General features: G+C 45.2%; 1 protein-coding gene across 4 annotated transcripts in view; it reads left to right on the top strand.

The window, feature by feature from the left end:
- Positions 1 to 16,736, top strand: part of WDR86 (WD repeat domain 86) — a 33,630-nt gene extending 16,894 nt beyond the window's left edge. Inside the window, exons 5-7 of one of the 4 annotated variants that reach the window (XM_005297164.5) lie at positions 8,499 to 8,634; positions 14,125 to 14,228; positions 14,491 to 16,736. In XM_005297164.5, coding sequence (XP_005297221.2) covers positions 8,499 to 8,634; positions 14,125 to 14,228; positions 14,491 to 14,709 — 459 coding nt within the window. In that variant the 3' untranslated portion in view covers positions 14,710 to 16,736. Of the gene's footprint in view, positions 1 to 8,498; positions 8,635 to 10,846; positions 11,683 to 14,124; positions 14,229 to 14,490 lie in introns of those variants that run through there. The other 3 variants (XM_005297165.5, XM_042859353.2, XM_065582718.1) reach the window with 3 other exon arrangements.
- Positions 16,737 to 19,223: the final 2,487 nt, after the last annotated feature.

Below are 19,223 nucleotides of genomic sequence, written 5' to 3'. Positions count from 1 at the left end.
CGGATTTTTTTTTTTTAAGGGCTCCAGTGTCAGTCCTGACAATTGTAGGCTGGCACACCTACCTTCAGTATCAGACAAATTGGTAGAAACTGTGCTAAAGAAAAGAATGATCAGACCTATAGATAAATACGATTTGGTGGGGAAGTGTCAACCTGGCTTTTATAAAGGGAAATCATGCCTCACCAATCTCCTAGAATTCTTTGAAGGGGTCAACAAGCATGTGAACAAGGGTGATCCAGTTGATATACTGTACTTTTCAGAAAGTGTGTGACAAGGTTCTTCACCAAAGGCTCGTAAGGAAACTAAGTCGTCGTGGGCCAACAGGGAAGGTCTTTTCATGGATCAGTAACTGGCTGAAAGATGATAAACTAAGGATAGGAATAAATGGTCAATTTTCACAATGGAGAGAAGTAAACAGTGGGGTTTCCCAAGGATCTGTACTGGGACCTGTGCTATTCAGCATATTCCCTAATGATTGGGAAAAGGGGGTGAACAGTGAGGCGGCAAAGTCTGCAGATGATACAGAACTATTCAAGATAGTTAAGTCCAAAGCAGACTGTGAAGAGTTACAGGTGGATCTCAAAACTCGGTGACTGGGCAAGAAAATGGCAGATAAAATTCAATGTTGATAAGGACAAAGTATGCACAATGGAGAAAAAATAATTCCAACTATAGTAATATATAATATAAAATGATGGGTTAGCTTTTACCACTCGAGAAAGATCTTGGAGTCACTGTGGATAGTTCTCTGAAACCTTCAGTCAATGTGCAGCAGCGGTCAAAAGGGCTAACAGTAGGGTTGGAACTATTAGGAAAGGGATAGATAATATGATGGAAAATATCATAATACTACTATATAAATCCATGGTGAGCCCACACCTGCAATGCTGTGTCCAGTTCTGATTGCCCCATCTCAAAAAGGTTATAATAGAACTGGAAAAGGTTGAGAGAAGGGCCACAAAAATGGTCAAGGATATGGAATGGCTTTTGTCTGAGGAGAGACTAAAAAGATTAGGTTTGTTCAGCTTAGAAAATAGATAACTAAGGGGGTGGGGGTATGATAGAGGTCTATAAATGGTGTGGAGAAAGTGAATAGAGAAGTATTATTTACCCTTTTTCACAATATGCAAACCAAGGATCACGCAATGAAATTAATAGCCAGCACGTTTAATACAAACAAGAGGAAATGTTTTTTCACATAATGCGCAATTAGCCGGTGGAACTCATGGCCATGGATGTTGTGATGGCCAAAAGTATAGCTGGGTTAGAAAAAGAACTAGACAAGTTCATTGCTGATAGGTCCATTAATGGCTATTAGCCAAGATGGTCAGGGATTCATCCCCATGCTTGAGGTGACCCTAAACTTCCGGCTGACAGAAGCCAGAACTGAAAGATGGGTGGATCAGTCCAAAATTGCCCTGTTGTGTACACTCTCCCTGAAGCTTTGGTGCTGGCTACTGTTGGAGATGGGATACTGGGCTAGATAGACCATTCGGTCTGATCAGTATGGCATCTCCTATGTTCTTATGAGGAACATAGGTTAGTAGAACAAAGTTATCCAGTTTGGGATTTAGCTTGGAAGCCAGAGGAAACATTCCTACTGTGGTGAAAAGTGCAACATGACCACAAACAGGCAGGAACTTAGCTTTGGGTCTCTTCCAAAATACGGCACCTTTAGTAGGACAAGTCCCTCTAAAGATGTATTGAATTTTAGTACTCGGGATGGAGGAGTGCCACCTACTCAATTGTCACTTGCACTCCATTTCCTGACGCAGTGTGATCACAAGAGGAGGAATGACTTGTCCCGTTGTTCCAGTTGTTAACTGGATTTGAAATGTTCTTAAATCTTGTAATTTGCCTTAGTATTTATTTTATAACTAGTCAGGTGATGCACATATAAATCAGAGTAATGTACTTTTGTACAGTACCTGGGGGTACTAGAGAAGCGTAGTTTCAGCACCAATCCAAGAAATCAAGCTGCAGTGGAGGAGTTGGACTGTTTTTTCTGAGAATCCAGCCAGCATAAGAACTATGGTCTTATTGTCAGAAAACATCCTCTTGTCTGCAGATTTTTTTTTTTGCTCATTCAAATGAATGTGGTTGGAACAGGATCTTGAAAGGCCAGCTCAGCTGAAAGCTCGCATAGTTGGACCTCAGGAACTGGTCCCATTAGTAATTCTGTATTTAGCAAGCTCGGTTTAAATGAGTCTCCCCCTGAAAAGTTGTGGGAATGCAGCCCAGTGATGTGGCGAGTAAGCAGATAATTGGGAATTTGGTAAGCGAAGAGACACAGGAGTGGTTGGGAATGTGCATGGATGCACTGACACCAGTAATGTTTGTCCAGATCTGATTGGAGGGCTGAGAAGTGAACTTGTTTTCTTCTGGCAGAGATGTACCCGTGAGAGGAAAGTGCATGTCTATGAACCGTGGCATAAGTACCAGCCAGGCAGTTGTATTGCAGATATTTTTGGCCCTCATACAGAGAGAAGGGAAATCTTGAGCAGCAGCATATTCAGATCCACCAAACTGCTGAGCATTAAGCTATTACTGGCCGCTTCAGTCTTGAGAGCTGCCTCGATGAGAACATTGTTATTCATGTAGTGTTTGTATTAAAATAGTGTTTTAGAGGCCCAAACCAAGAGCAGAGCCATCCGGAAGATGACCTCGCCATAGCTAAAGCTGTAACAATTTTACCATTATGATCTGTTTCACTCCTGCCCTAATTTTGCTAGTGCCAAACTGGTCTGCCTGAAATTTCTCATGCAATAGTATATCTCAAATGGTGTGGCCTGTATGCTCAAATTTGTTTTATTCTTCTGTTGTAGGTGAGAGCTAGTGTTTCAGCTAGCACAGAGTGCAGAGGAGAAGTCTCTCTCAGCAATGGGGCGAGTGAACAGGTCGGCGTTCTGGGCAGCTGTGCAGTGAAAGCCACTCCATATAATTCATTTTGTAAATAAGGCTTTAAAACCAGGCAGCTGGTTGCCATCTCCTTTTTTAGCTAATTAGCTTTCAAATGTTTAGACCCCTTTAAATGAGGCACTTTAGTGTCCACTTTTCTCATTGATATTGGAGCTGCAAATCTCAGCCTGTGCTCTCTAATCTATTAGAAGTCTCCGTGGTTTGCCGTGCTTTTCCCCAACAGGAGCTCTCTTGGGAAATTGGCCAAAGCAAACAAAGCTTCTCCAAAGACAGCCAAGGAAAGTACAGGTCTGAGGATATCGCTGCTTCTCCAGGCAGTGGCAGATTAGAATTTGTAATTGTATCTTCTGATCACTTATAAATCAGGAGTTGACAGACCTGGGTCTATTTAAAAAAGCTGTTGTGTAAAGTTTCTCATTTTTTCCCCTCCCCCACCTAAATCAAATTAATTTTCCATGCACTCTTATCAGCATAAGGCATCCGTATCTTTGTAATGAAACAAATATACATTAAAAATTAGAATATTTGACATTTTGTAGTGAAGACCTAATTTAGGATTTTGCATACTTGATAGTCTATATCATACAATGCATATCTCAAGCCTGAGACTGCAGTCATTTTTCCATTTCATTAGGCAATCTCCTAAAAAATTCGTTTGGCTAAAGTATTTTATTCCATATTTTATATGCTGTAAACAAATATAACTCTGGAAAAACAAATGGGTGAGGCCTTACTAAACTAGAAAGTTCACTAGCGTGACCAGACAGCAAGTATGAAAAATCAGGACGGGGGTGGGAAGTAATAGGTGCCTATATAAGAAAAAGCCCCAAATACCAAGACTGTCGCTATAAACTAGGGACATCTGGTCACCCTAAAGTTCACTCTCTTTGGTCTGTATGGTTTGTTTTTGTATGAAAATAGATTTTGCTTTAATAAAGGAACAGGATTGGATAAGTCAAGAGTTGGTAATGATATATGGAATCTTTCACATCTAGGATGAATGATCTAGTGATTAGGGTGCTAGCCTGAGACTTGAGACCCACGTTCAGTTCCCTGCTTCACCATAAACTTCCTGTATGATCTTGGGCAGATCATTTCATTTCTCTTCCCTAATTCCCCATCTATAAAATGGGGATATTATTAATTCCTTGCCTCACAGGACTGTTGAGAGACACTCAGATAGTAAAGGGATGGACGCCACACAAGTACTATAGGTAGATCTAGGTTGTGATGGGATGTATCCCCAGGGTGAAGCCGGGAAGCTGTTGTAACCGCTGTGCTCCCCTAACTATTCAGCTGGGTTGGCCTCTCCCCTGCTCTGCTGGCGAGACACAGCCAGTCCCTCTGGGTCCTGTTATCACCCGACACGACAGCAGGTGGCACCACACACCCCACTAAGTTACCTGATTGCTTTACCTAAGCCACTCATGGACCAACAATGGAGGCACCAGCCAATTTCCCAGCACCCCAGCATTGCACGCCTATTGGAGCATAAACACAGAATTAGACCATCTTGCACTGCACTGGTATCTGTACTGGTATCTGTACAGTGCAAACTCATTAATTAGTCTGTTCCCCCCTCGCTGTGGGGAAGATATGCCCCAGCCTTTGTTAACAGGACTAAGATTCCCAAACACTTCGCTCAAAACCACCCTAGTTAAGATAAAAAATAAAACAGGTTTATTAACTATAGAAAGATAGATTTTAAATGATTATAAGTGATAGCAAACAGATCAAAGCAGGTTACCTAGGAAATCAAACAATCGCACTCTAAGTCTCATACAAACTGGATAGGATTTGAATCAGCAATATCTCACCCTGACTGATGGTACAAGCAGGCTCACAGAGTCTTGATGTGCAGGCTGCATCTGCTTTTCAGCCTGGGGTCCCCTCAAAGTCCTTTGTCTTCCATAGGTTCTTTCAGGTGTTGAGTTGTGGGGGAGTGAAGACCAATCAAGATGTCGCTCCCTGTCTTTTATAGTTTCTTCCAGTTTGCTGGAAAGTCTATAAATGTGGAAGGGTGGGGTCCACTTCCATTGGCCAAACATTCTCCATTGTCTCAGTGCTCCCTGGGAGGAGGCTTCCTTATGCAGAGTTCCTGTGTTAGTAGATTCTTCCCTTGATGGGTGTTGATGACAGAAATTAACACTGTCTGGCTACTCCATTGTTGTACCTGAAAGGCTGGTTTGGGGTATTTCCAGCTTCACGTCATACTTTAGTAACTCCCACATAGCAAGATTTCATAACTTCACATACAATGATAGCACATACAATCCACCAAGATATTAATGTTTAGCAGATCAAGACTTTTAGAATGATACCTCACAAGGCATACTTTGTACAAAACCTCTCATAATTACATCACCATGGTAAATATGGGGTGCTTTGGGGTGCAGAGTGCCATATAGGTTACAACTTCAAATCCAGTGGGAGTTTGTGAAAGCTATCACCAAGTGATGGCTGACAGGTGCCCTAGGTGCAATGAGATGGTGGCTTCAGTTCAGTTCCTATTGCAAAAACAGCATCAAAAGGAGTGGCAGGATTATGTTATGGTTAAGGACTGGGACTTGAGAGATTTGTTCCTGATTCGGCAGCAGACTTCCTGAGTGACCCTTGGCAAATATTTAACATGTTGATACTTCAGTTTCCCAGTCTGTAAAATGAGGCTGATAATACTTTCCTATATCGTATGGGTATTGTGAGTCTAACTTCATTAGGTTGGTGTGATGCCCATACACTGTAGTTGGGAAAAGCATAGAAAAGCCTATAAATCAGTACAACTGGTACCCTTCTTGGCACAGAGGCTACAGACTAAATAAAGACTGAACTAGAGTTCACAAAGACTCTTAGAGTTCATCCCTCCATATCACAGCTAGGGCTTTTCAGGGAAAGTTTTCACTGCTGTTACACCGTGGGTTCCATTAACTAGCCAGCTAAGCCCCCTTCATTTGCCACATTGTATTTCTAGCAGAGAAATAAAGATGGAACCAAGACACGTCGCTGTTATTTTGTTTGACTTAAATGTTTTCACAGCCGCTTAAATGGAGAGCTTAAGCACTATAACCTAATGTACCCTTAATGCAAAGTGGCTTGCACCTGTAAGAGGCTGTAACTTAGTGTTCGTTCTTGTTGAGTAGATTCTGCTGCTTGTAAGATGTTTGGAACAGAAATACCATGAGTTGGCCAAGAACAATCCAGCAGGATCCCAACTCCAGCCAACCTTTTCCAATTAGCAGTGGAATGTGACAATGTTTTCCATGCCCACTTAGGTTGGGTTTTAAGGTCAGATTAGCTCTGTCAGGCTATTTGTGTAGCTCAAAATCTGTGTTTATACAGCAGGTCGCTCCCTCGCTTCCCTTCTTGAGATGTAATAGTAATGCCACTGCTGATGCATCAGAAATTTAATGAGATGTGAAATTTCAAGCTCCTAGTGTTTGGGCAATTGTGTGTTTTATGAGCTTCTGAGACATGGCCTTGGAAGAGGTCCTGTGTACCAAGTTCTGCCTGCAGTCAGCACATGCATGAGCACAGTTACTCTTGAATTCGGTGGGGTTTGTGCAGGTGTCTTCAAGGGCATCTTGGTCCTTTTGTGTGAGTTTGCCATTACTCTCGTCCAGTGCAGCACAGCCCCATCGTAAACACTTTAAGTATCTTTCGTTAGAGGTTCTCACAATACTGTACAAGCAGTAAAGATGTGATTTACCCCTTTGGTACAGAGCTGACTCGGGACACTAAAGGGGATTTGGGGCAGGAAGGAAATCAAATTTATCTGCACAATCCAGGGGTGAGCAAAAGAGCTGAATAGCCACATGGAGTGTGTGGAGGGAGTGGAGGATGGGGAGAGGTGTTTTAAATAACTTACTTTATGGTGAAGTATAGGAGTAGAGACATGGCCTAAAAGTGAAGTCCATGTCAAGCTGGGTTAGTGCATAACGTGCAGTCAGTCTCTATGCAGGACTCCCCTTGACATCAGAGGGAGTTTGATCAAGCAAGGGGTTATCTTCTGGACAGGGCTTAAATTCTCAGAGTATTTCCCAGAGCCCCCACCCCCATTCCTCATGGGAGGTGCCTGGAGGCTTGGGGGCCCCCTGAAACCAGCTTGCAGCCCCCCCAGGGGACCCTGGACCCCCAGTTGGGAACTGTAACACCATCAGACAGGAGTCAAGTTTTTAAAATATTTACCGGTGCTCTGCTCCAGTCAGCGCCAGCTGAATTTAAGCCCTGCTTCTGGGCGTGACAGCCTTTTAACCTGTGTGCTCATAGGGGAAAATAAGCCATTATTCCTTGTGCAAGTTCTGTTTTTCTTCCGATTGCCACCTGTTTCTCCCTCCTCTTTATGTGTTTAAATCAGTCCCAAGGTGGTTCCTACCAGCCCTTAAAAGCCTGATATGTAAAACTGTGATTACCCTGGCACCTGAATTGGAACTTTTGGTAAGAGAATTTTTTATTTTATTTTATTTTATTTATGTAGCACCAGCTGCGTGCTAGATGCTTTACAGACAAGCGCCCAACCAGAGTCCTTGCTGTGAAGAGGTTACAATCTTAGTATTTTAATGATGCCTGTTTAGTCTTAGTTTATTTTCCTTATCTGTATGTTAGAAGAACTCAGTGAGATCTTTCCCATATTAGGGAAGGCTGATGAGAGGAAGGATGGCCTTGTGGCTAAGGCACTGGACTATGACTCAGGAAGTCTGGGTTTCATTCACAGCTGTGCCACAGACTTGCTACATGATTTTGCACAAGCCACTTAATCTCCCTTTGCTTCTGTTTCCCATCTGTCTGGTGGAGGTAACCCTGCCCTTCCTGTCTTGTCAGTTTAGACTGTAAGGGAGTGTCTCCTACTATATGTATTTACAGTGACTAGCACAATGAAGTCAGCTGAAGCCTCTAGGCAGTATTGCTGGAATTCAGATAATATTGGAAACCGTTTTAATTGCTACCTTGCTAAGATAATTTATGAAACACTTCTAGGCTCCTGTCTGAAAACAGCATTTTTAAAAATGTTATTGCATCATTGAACAATACTGGAAACAAACATCCAAAACAGTTACAAAGAAAACACAGTATTTCAAAACACCGACCTTGTCTGTTGTTATCCCATTAGCCTCTGACTTGGTTTATTTAATTTGCCTTTTTGTCACTTAGGATTTGTTCTTTGAGGGGTTTTTTTTATTTGAAATTTGTGATCTCATAATGTATTTACCAATTGTTTTTAGTCTAGTGCTTTTATAAACTGACAAACTAGTCCAAACTCTCTACTAGTGCAGCTCCATAAACTTCAAGAGAGATGTGTCCACTTTCACCAAAAGAGAATCTGGCCCTTAATCTCTCCCTTGTTTGAAATTTGGAAACCATTTTTAGGGCCCAGAAGTCCCATGAGGGACGTGGCTGTGCAAAGAATACTGGATCAGGCAATTCTGTTTCAGCTCGGAGAGAACTGTTTTGCTGAAACCCCCCTCTAAAAGCTAATTGCGTTTTTTTTCAGTTGGAAGATGTGACTGAGGATGAATCACTTGAGTGCAATTCCCTGAATTTTCCCTGGAGGCTATTGCCGATGTTCTTTTCTCTTTCCCCCTCAGCTGGTGAATCGATACTTGTATTCGGGAAGTGCAGACAAGACGGTGAAGTGCTGGTTAGCAGACACTGGGGAGCAAGTCCAAACATACAAGACTCACAAACACAGCGTTAGCACTTTGAAATACCATGCAGGAATCTGTAAGTTGCCTTTCCCCAAATTTTGTCTCATTTTCCCTGCTATTTATGGATGTTTTTCCTTTGATTAAAAGTTAATAATAAAGGTAACATTATAGTTGTGAAGTATCAGAGGGGTAGCCGTGTTAGTCTGAATCTGTAAAAAGCAACAGAGGGTCCTGTGGCACCTTTGAGACTAACAGAAGTATTGGGAGCATAAGCTTTCGTGGGTAAGAACCTCACTTCTTCAGATGCAAGTAATGGAAATCTCCAGAGGCAGGTATAAATCAGTGTGGAGTTAATTATAGTATATATGGGAATATATATGGGAGATAATTATCTCCACACTGATTTATACCTGCCTCTGGAGATTTCCATTACTTGCATCTGAAGAAGTGAGGTTCTTACCCACGAAAGCTTATGCTCCCAATACTTCTGTTAGTCTCAAAGGTGCCACAGGACCCTCTGTTGCTTATTATAGTTGTGAGGAGTGAGATCTTGTGAAATCTTCACTGACTCTTCCTCCTGCCCTAGTGCTACTAGATTGAGCACCAAAGTATGGCACTCACTCTACTGGGTGCCTTCACTTCTCCCAAGCAGAACATTAGTGCAGGTGCATGCAGCTGTTTCTACTCCCTGGCTGCAGCGGGATCCTGCTATTTCTGCACGTCTCAAAGTATATCTGGATGGGTTGGAGACGTGGCTGGGTTCCATCCTCATGTGCACCAGCTAGCACTAGAGCATGCAGGGATAGCAAGATATTGGGTTTGTGTAATGCACAGTTTATTGTTCTCAAACTAAAAAGTATATTTGTGAAACTTGGCCCTTTCCAAAACATTCTGTCTACTTTGTCCTGAAAGCTAAAACTCCTATTCTGACACCCATACTCTCCCATACTGATTCCTGCAAATAACTAACGTCTTGTGCCTACAAACCCCATCAAGGCCTCGTTGTACTAGGCATTACTAACGATTAAGATAGTTCCTGCCTCAGAGAGTTTACAGTCTAGACTTCTGGCCATGTCCTCTCCCCTCTCTGAATCCCTTTGTTGGCTGTCTCTTCTAGCATGTCTCATTTATGCTTCTTGTTCTTGGCTTCAGGTTCATGTATAATGCTGATCCTAGATAGTCATCATCCTGAGCCTTTTTATGTATCATCCTCTGGCCTGATCTGCCAGTGATATAGCCATGGTGTGCTATTTGCCCAGTAAATGTCTCCATGCCTTCTTGCATACAGGCAACATGGAAGAAATGCCCTTCCTGAGCCAATCCACAAGGCCACTGCTCTCTTCTCTTCAGCTCCCTCTTCCACATCTGTCTCAGCTATGACATCTGCAAATAACTTTGTTGTCGGGTAATTTGGAACTAACTGGCCATCTCTATAGGTGGAAGGGCAGTACAATGGCAGGTGAAATTCACTTTTGACAAATACAAGGTAATGCATGTTGGAAAGAATAATATGAACTGCTCAGACATACAGATCATGGGTAAACAATGATTAGCTGACATGATACTGCATATGGTTTTCCTTGGTCCACACTGGCTGGTTGGTCATGATCAGAATCAAGTAAGCTAACTTGATTTCATAGTTGTACTTGGGCACTTAAAAAGTGTTCATGTAGACAAGCCCAGAGGCATGATACTGAACTATATACACTGCTGGTCTGATCCACTACTGTAACTCCTACTTCCTATTGGGGAGGAGGACAGGAGAGGTGAAGTGGTGGGAGGTCTTTCTTTGTTTAATGAGAGCATGAGAAAGACTAAAGTCTAAAAACAATTCCCGTTCTGTAGCTAAGCTGGGAAATGGATGGGCATTGAAAGATTTGAAAGATTACACACCAAGTTCAAATCAAACTTTCCAAGCTGCCACCCCAGTATTGCCAGATTTTGCACACTCTGCCATCTTTCCTTTCATCCCCTTCTCTTTCCATAACACTCCACACTCTGGGACTAAGCAGTCAGCATTGATATATTTAGCCAGACCTGGGAGAAACATGGTGTTAGTGTGACAGAGGTGTTCACAAGGGTATTATTAGCTTTTAATATAACAATAAAAGCTAAAAGGTGTTGAAGAGAGACAGCTGACTTGTCCCATTTGGGAAATAGAACATCCAGTGGACAATGAAGAACATTAAGGACCTGTTTGGGAAGAATAAACACACCGTTTTAACCTTGTAAAAGAGAAACTTCCCCCTTACAACCAGTCATTTGTTTACGATATGATTTTATTACAGTAGCGCCTAGAGGCCCAGTGGAGATAAGAGCCTCACTGCGCTCAGCACTGAACACATACATAGTCCGAGACGATGCCTGCTCCAGAGAGCTTACAGCTGAAAAAAGACAAGCCAGACAAAGTATTTTTGCAGATGGAGAACAGAGGCAAGAAACAATTTGCCCAAGGTCACACAGGAAGTCCACAGCAGAGCTGGGACTTGAACCCATGTCTCCTGACTGTCAGGCTAGCATCCTAACCACACTACCAAGCATCTTCTCTTTGCCTCTGTAACTAACACCACCACAGATTATTAAAACGAGCTTTTTTTTCAGTGCAATTTATCTTTCACTGTTTGTGTTTGTTGTTTCTCTCTTACATTTCTGGGCTTGGACAATGAAAATGAATTTAGTCAACTCAGATGTCTGTGCTGCAGTTTTTGTGTTGCAAAGATTGCCAGGGAATCTTGTTTAAGAACTGCTCCTTCCATTGAATTTTAACCCCTTCTTCTCCACCCTCCCCCCCCAAAAGAGGTTTCTGTTGGGTTTGCAGGTAGGTTTGGATACAAATTTATTTATATACAATCTAAATGTTGGCCTGAACTTGATTTGACATTGCCCCTTTGAAACTCTGATGTACAACTTACCTCTTTAAATGCAAAATGACAGTTCACAGGGAAATAAAGGATACCTGTCAAAAAGCAAATCCTGAAAGAAAGAGAGAACTAAAATGTACTCGCTAAGAGCAATCCAGTTGCTGATCCAGCCTGCCCTTGCTTAATTTGAGATCTGCAAAGCTTGTGCCACTAGATGTATAGTGACAGGTTGTTTGGTGTACCAGTAAATAATACTGAACTACCACGTTTGTCCATTTCTTCTCTTTCAGTAGTCAATCAATGCCTTGTCATCTGTTTTGAGGGGTGAGGCGGCTGGAGACAGAATGTGAATCCTTGGATGCCCTTCTGTTTCACAAAACTTTCCACACTGGCAGTTTCTGATGAGGCATGAAATACAAGGATCACTGATTTCACCTATTTTCTATCTTAGTTCAGAAACGTCTGTCTATAGGAAAAGTCAACGAGCTGGGAATAGTTAAGAAAAGTTGTGCCATTAGAAGAGAATGTTCCCCAACCATTCAAGCTGGTTGGAATGTTCCTTACTCTGTGTATTAATAGCTAGTTGTTCATAGTCTGAAATGTTCAAAAATGTCTTGTGATTTTTGTGTGCCCAACCTGAAACTCCTTAAAGGTGCTGAGCATATACCCTCTGAAAATCAGGCCCCTTTAAAGTATCTCAAGTTGGGCACCCAAAATCACTAGTCATGCTTGAATTTAAAATAACCTCCCATAGTTCCTTCGGTATGTGGTATACAATATAGACATGACAGGACATTTTCAGTCATTTCTATAAACTCCTATACTGTAATGGAATACCAACTCTAACCTGTGGCTTAAATCACTCAAAGGCTGTATTGCTTGCAAGGATCCTAAGCTACAAGAGTAAATTGAAAAAATCTGCTCTTATGAAAGGAAATTTGTAGAGTCGCTTGAAGATGCATTTTCACTGCTGAAGAAAAAGGATTGTTTGATAGCTCTGCCCAGAGAAATTGTACCTGCTGATAGTAAGCTTTTTTGGTTGAAAAGCCCAGGCTTTATTCTAACCGTGGTAAAGCCGTGCTTCATATATTATGAGAGAAAGGGTTAGACTCGTACTTAATTACTGGGGTTTGCAGTTTCTCTTTCAAAATCAGAAGGGTATTCACCTCCGCTGCTTGATGCAACAGAAGAAACTAGTGAAGATACTACAGCAATGAATGGGCCCCTGGAACTGTACGGTGTTCAAAGATATTGAAAGCTTCGGGAAAATCTATGAAACCAAGGCTATTTTGTCTGCTCTAGAGACTGTCAAAGCATATGTGTAGACAGGGAAACATACAGAGAGAAGGAAGGGAAACCTAAATGTGTGCAATGAACGTGGTCAGGTAGACTTAACATGAGAAGGAACCGTAGACTTGAGGAGGAGTTCAGTACTTTGAAAAATGAGTGTTGTGTGTGGGGGAAACAAAGTCTAGAAGGAATTTAGGCCGAGTGTAATGAGTGTGTAGCATGGAACAGCAAATGTAGCCACAGAAGCAGCAACTGATTGCTTTACAAATAGAACAAATGTTTTTGAGTGGGGTATGTTTCAGGAGTAAAGCCAGTAGCTGGTTGGATGAACCTGAGTGGGCTGCATGGCAGCTTCTCCTGGAGGAAGATACCCATGTTAATAAAACAGGATCCTTTGTTTCATGTTGTGCTCAGCAACTTCTTCCTCCCAGTGGATTATGTATATTGGAATTCTGGACTAGATCCTCAGCTACAGTAAATCAAGGTAGCACCATTGAAGTCCAATGGAGCTCTGCTGACTCTCATCAGCTGAGGGTCTGGCCCCGCATCATCTAACCCTGCTCAGAGCAAGCCTATATTTCATGGCGATTAAAACATCAGTGGCTACTGGTGCATTGTCTACACTACTCTGCTTTTGGAGCTCCAGATTTCTTAGCAATGGTGGGCAAGACCACAGAATCATAGAAATGTAGGACTGGAAGGGACCATGCATAGAGGCTGGCCAAGGTATTATCTAGGCCATCCCTGACAGGTGTTTATCCAGCCTGTTCTTAAAAAACTCCAGTAATAGAGATTCTAGGTAATTAGTTCCAGTGCTTAACTACCCTTAAAGTTAGGAAGTTTTTCCTAATTTCTGACCTAAATCTCCCTTATTGCAATTTAAGCCCATTACTTCTTGTCCTGTCCTCAATGGTTAAGGAGAACAATTTACCATCCTTCTCTTTATAACAACCTTTTACATACTTGAAGACTGTTATGTCCCCCCTCTCAGTCTTCTCTGCTCCAGACTGAAAAAAAATGGGTTTGTTTAATCTTTCCTCATAGGTCATGTTTTCTAGCCCTTTAATCATTTTTGTTGCTCTCCTCTGGACTTTCTCCAATTTGGCCACATCTTTCCTGAAGAGTGGTGCCCAGAACTGGATGGAGTACTCCAGTTGAGGCCTTATCAGTGCTGAGTAGAGTGGAAGAATTACTTCTTGTGTCTTGCTTACAACCCTCCTGCTAATACATCCCAGAATGACCCTTCTCTCATTTACACAGGACTAAATTGGGAGCAACCTTACTGGTGTCCAGGAAGCTAAACTGGTATGAGCAAGTGGAGAATCAGGCCCAGAAAGTGTTTTCCTCGAATAACTGATCCTTTATGATTGGTCACATGGCTATCCTCAAAAGGCCTCATTGCTCCTTTGTGTTAGTGTTTACAGGAAGTGGTGATGCCTGCGCTCGAGCTTTCAATTCAAAGACAGGCGTCCTGCAGAGGATCTTCCGAGGACACAAGTTCATCATCAACTGCATTCAGGTGAGGAGGGGACTGTACTTTGAAAAACTCAACGTCCAGATCAGCAAGTTTTAGTATAGATTTCTCCATATGTTCTGTGGAAACTGACATGGCCAGTTACCTGGGCACTAGAACACTTGGAATGCCATGTGCTATGACATGCAGTGGGGAATTGGGCCTTAAATGTAAAGGACTAAACCTCCTGTTTACTTCCAAGCTGCATTTTGATTGTGGTGACTCTGAAATGTGCAGTATGGGATTAAGTATGACCTTATTGTTCCAGATTCACAATGAATTATTGTACACAGCTTCCCACGATGGCACGCTAAGGATCTGGGACGTACAAGGAATCTGCAAGCGAAACAAGCCTCGCCTGAAGAAGGAGCGGTCTGTCCTGGGCAAGAGCTCTCAGAAGGGAAGTCTGTCTCGTCTTTTCAATAACAGAGTTGGCTGCACAGTGCAACAGGAGAATGGGGAACTTGAGGCTGTTGAACTAATGTGATTGCCCGGGACAAACTTTCTGTCAAAGAGGAAGAACTGAGCCCTCTTCTGTGCCCTTGGGTGCAGATAAGCCAGACCTTGGAAAGAGGTGGGAAATTACATTGCCTAAAGTATTCAATCAAGAGTTCACATTCATGTGAATCATGAAACTGACTCTCTTCAGAATATTACTGATGTCTCACAGCAGCTCATAGTACATTGTAATGGAAAGTAAACTTGTGTGGATGACTTATCGACCAGGGGCAATATGGGGTCAGGCGCCATTGTGGAGAGCAGTCCATGAGATATGCCTTCCCCTATATTTTTGTTTGTAATTATAATTTGTATTTAAGACTCCTTTTCCCAGTTCCTTCCTGTACAGTGGTATTTGACCCCACTGCTGCCTCACCCTGGTCCCTGACAGGAGGAGAGGCAGGAATAAGTAATAAGCCAATAGGCTCCCTCCCCTTCTTATTGCGTGTTACAACACACTGCAATGGAGCAGAATGTGCAAGCGAAAGCTGCCTTGCAGGATGACTCTGAATTGAATTTTCTCAGCTCCCTTTAGGGTTATAATGTCCTTGCCTCTCACTGATCCGAATGACTTTAATGTAGGAGAGCTTGGCTGAGGCACACAGATGCCTGAAGTCTCTTTGGTGCTTGAGCTTAGAGCAACAGAGCAGAGATTTAAATGGGCTTTGAAAAAAACCAACAAATGACCAACCTGAACTTCAGGTCTGTTCCTCCGCATGCAGCGCGAGTGGGAGAGCAGGTTGGCAGTGAGTTTCCCTGAGGGGTGCGGGAGGGAGGGCGAGGGACTTGTTTCTTTGTTGTGGACATTGGAAAGCAGGACAACAGGCTTCATGTAAGGATGCTGGTTCTGAAGGATGTGATGGAGGGGGGTTGAGTGAATGCAGCCACCCAGTATCTCTCTGGCTTCGCTGCTGGGCCTGGGCTCCTTTCACATTTCATGAACCCATCAGCGGTGCTGCACATTCCATGACAGGTGACATAGGAGCCAGACAAAATCTAGAGAGTGCCTGGAGACCATATGGGCTTTGAAATGAAGAGCATGTTACCATGGAAGAAGGTGGGTACCTGTTGGAAGGAAGGTGGTGATGTGTAAAGATCTAGAGTGAAATTGTTAGAGATCACCTAGGTGTGCCTGAAGGAAAGGGGGGTTTGGATAAGCATCTGAATCAATGGTTCTCACCCTGTTTATGTGGCCCACAGTGTGTTACGTGGGCCGCAAGTTGAGAACCACAGTCCCCCCCCCAGACGCCCTCAGTCCCCTATGCCCAGCGTGGGCCAGGAGCCAATCCCTGGGTGTGGGCTGGGCAGCAGTTGGACCCAGACCCTGCCATGTGGGGCTGCATAGCAGCTGGGACCTGAGTGCCGCGGCATGGGGCCAGGCAGCTGGAAGCCCTGGTACTGGGCCAGGAGCTGAGCACCCGGTGCGGGCTGGCAGCCAGGACCCAAGAAGGGGGGCCAAGAGCAGAGCCCCACCTGAAACCTGGGGGTGCTGCAGCACCCTGGCAAATCCCTAGTTCCCAGTGCCCCCCATCCCCTCACTGCCCAGAGCCTCCTCCACAAACCTACTCACAGACCCACTCTCCCACCCTGTCCCCCTGAGACACTCACCTGCCCCCTGCTGGCAGGAGCACTCCAGCAGTCTGCATGACGCAGTCTTCCCCTCAGCCAGCCCTGCCCCCGCCAGACCAGAACGGCACATTTTGAATTTTTTTTTAGCACACAGTTGGGCTGCAGCTGTGTGCTAATTGGGCCACAGGTTGAGAACCGTTGATCTAAATTTAGGGGTGTCGCACTCATCTCTTCCAAGTTCACTGCTCCTTGATAATCACTGAGCCATAAATAGTCGTGTCATTTTTTTTTTGTAGATACAACACACTTTGTAGCTTCAATGAAACAGATACTTAACCATGTGTTTTTATTTTTGTGGCTTTATTTATTCTGTATTGTGGCAGATAAATGCTGTAATACTCTTTGTGAGTGGGTAATAAACACATGGCATCTATAGATGAAACTGAATCCTTTATTTGTAATTTCTTGCTGCATACATAGGATTGGCTGCAGACAAATGGCAGTCAGAAAGGGAGGGGAAGGGGAGAAGCAGAGGGAAAAAAATCATGTGAACTTTACAAACATGCCCTCACTTTCCCCTCTTAGATGGGCTAGAGTCAAGTCTGTTACTGGTGAAGCAGGATGGTCCCTAAATTCTTATGTCCCGCCTGCTGCAGTTGTATGACTGCCAACATCTCAACTCTTTAAGCTGCTGAATTTGACTGACAAAGCCACAAAATACACTGCAGCCTTGGGACAAGTATGTTATCCTGGGAGCCAGGACACCCTGGTTTCACCTCTTGGCTCTCACTAGCTGTTGCACTTCACAACTCTTATTAGCGAGCGAGGTATCTCGTCCTTCCCTCCCCTGAGGCAGGAGAATGGTACGTCCTCTGTTTTACAAATAAAGTCTCGGCTGGCAAAGTTGGGAACAGACCCTAGCTCTTTGGTAGTGCAGTGCCTGCAACCTCTCAGTCACACTGCCTGTAAGGCTTGGCTCAACCTAACCATTAGCATGCGCTCCTCCCAATGCACCGTATCGAACCAAGGCAGCCTTACTCCTACAATTCTAATACTTTCTAGCAGATAGGTGTGTAAACTGGGGCAAAGTCTGTGCCATACTGAACCCCTCACAGAGTGCCTGGTCCACAAGGATAACAGCCTACATTGCTATCAGTTGTTCCTGTAGTGCAGGCAGTAGAGATGGCTACTGGGGATCAGAAGGTCTTGGGTCAAAGCCTGTTGCCTCACCCTGTGGGAAAGGCAGCACGTGCTCATATGGTAAGGGTTGTCCTAGAAGTATTTAAACAAGCTGCCACAGGCCTATCTTTTTTTCTCTCTCTTATAAATGAAGTGGTGAAATTCTATCCTTGCCCAATGACAGGCTCAGCACAGCTATACTCAAGATTTCAAGGGCCCACCAGATCACTTAGTCTGACCCTGTGTATATCACAGGCCCACGCCATCCAGGACCAGCCCCACATTAGAGTGAAGTATTACAACCCACAGGAGACGATGTGCTGCAGGCAGAGAATAGGAGCGACTGAGGTGCACCAGTGCCCAGGGCCGGCTCCAGGCACCAGCCCACCAAGCATGTGCTTGGAGCGGCGCCTGGAGTGGGGCGGTGCGGCGGGGCCCTCTGGCCCGAGAGCGGGGCCGTGACTGGGCTCGCTGCCCTCCCCCTGGCGCTCCGGCCGGTCAGGGAGAGCGGAGAGCCGCGGCGGGCTCGCCGCCCTCCCCCCAACTCTCTGGCCGCCGGGGGCTCTCCGCCTTCCCCCCGGCGCTCTGGCCACCGGGGAGAGCGGAGAGCCCTGGCCAGGCTCTCCACCCTGCTCCTGGTGCTCTGGCCGCCGGGGAGAGCGGAGAGCCGCGGCGGGCTCGCCGCCCTCCCCCCAACTCTCTGGCAGCCGGGGGCTCTCCGCCCTCCCCACGGCGCTCTGGCTGCTGGGGACAGCGGAGAGCCCGGCCGGCCTCTCTGCCCTCCTCCTGGCACGCTGGCCGCCGGGGAGAGTGGAGTCACGGCAGGCTCGCCGCCCTCCCCCCGGCGCTCCAGCCGGTCGGGCATTGCGGGCCCCCGGCCAGGCTCAGCGCCCTTCCCTACCACGCTGGGGGGGGCGGGGGCGAGAAATCAGAGAAATAATTGAGATAGACCCAGATAATTCTAGGTACCCACATACTACAGTGGAAAGCAAACACCCTCACGGTCACTGCCAACCTGACCTGGAGAAAAATTCCCTTTCCAACATCACATATGGTGATCAGTTAGACCCTGAACAAGAACCAGCCAAGCACCTAATACTTCTGAGGGAATTCTGTGCCAAAAAATTAAAAATTCTACACCAAAAAATAAAAATTCTGCGTGCAACATTTTAAAATGCTGCATATTTTATTTGTCAATGAATAAATGTGGAGGCTGCAGCATGGGAAGGGGGGGGGGCAGGGAACAGGGCCCTGGCTGCACAAAAGTAGGTAATCACCCTGTGCCCCCTGCTAGATTTGGCAGTGGGGTTGTACCTGACCCTCACAAGAGCCACGCCCGCCCCACACCCCAGGGCCCTGCCCCTCCATTCCAGGTGCCAAGACAGTGAGAAGAACAGAGGCTCATTTGCATGCCCAGCCCTGGCCACTGATCCAAGTGTGGGGCAAGCAGCTCTGCCGTGCAGGATCCAAGTGTGGAGGGGCTTAGTGTGGGGGAGCTGGGGTGAGGATTCTGTGTGGGGCAAGCTGGAGGGGGGCAGTTCAGCAGTGGAAAATCTGGATGCACAGGGACTTCTTGGGGGGTTCTGGGTGCAGGGGGAATGGAGCTCTGTGGGTGTGGGGGGGTCCAGGTGAAGGTGGTTGGGACTCAGCAGAGGGAGGGGTCTGGAGCTTTGGGGGCTGGGTGTGAGCGGGATGGGGGCTCAGCGGGGGGGGGGGGGAGGCTCCAGGTGCTGAGGGAGTGAGGCTTAGTCGGGG

The sequence above is a fragment of the Chrysemys picta genome, chromosome 2 (genome assembly GCF_011386835.1).
Source record: "Chrysemys picta bellii isolate R12L10 chromosome 2, ASM1138683v2, whole genome shotgun sequence".
Classification (NCBI taxonomy): domain Eukaryota; kingdom Metazoa; phylum Chordata; order Testudines; family Emydidae; genus Chrysemys; species Chrysemys picta.
Note: the sequence above shows the minus strand (reverse complement) of the source record. Positions and strands in the feature narration are given on the sequence as shown.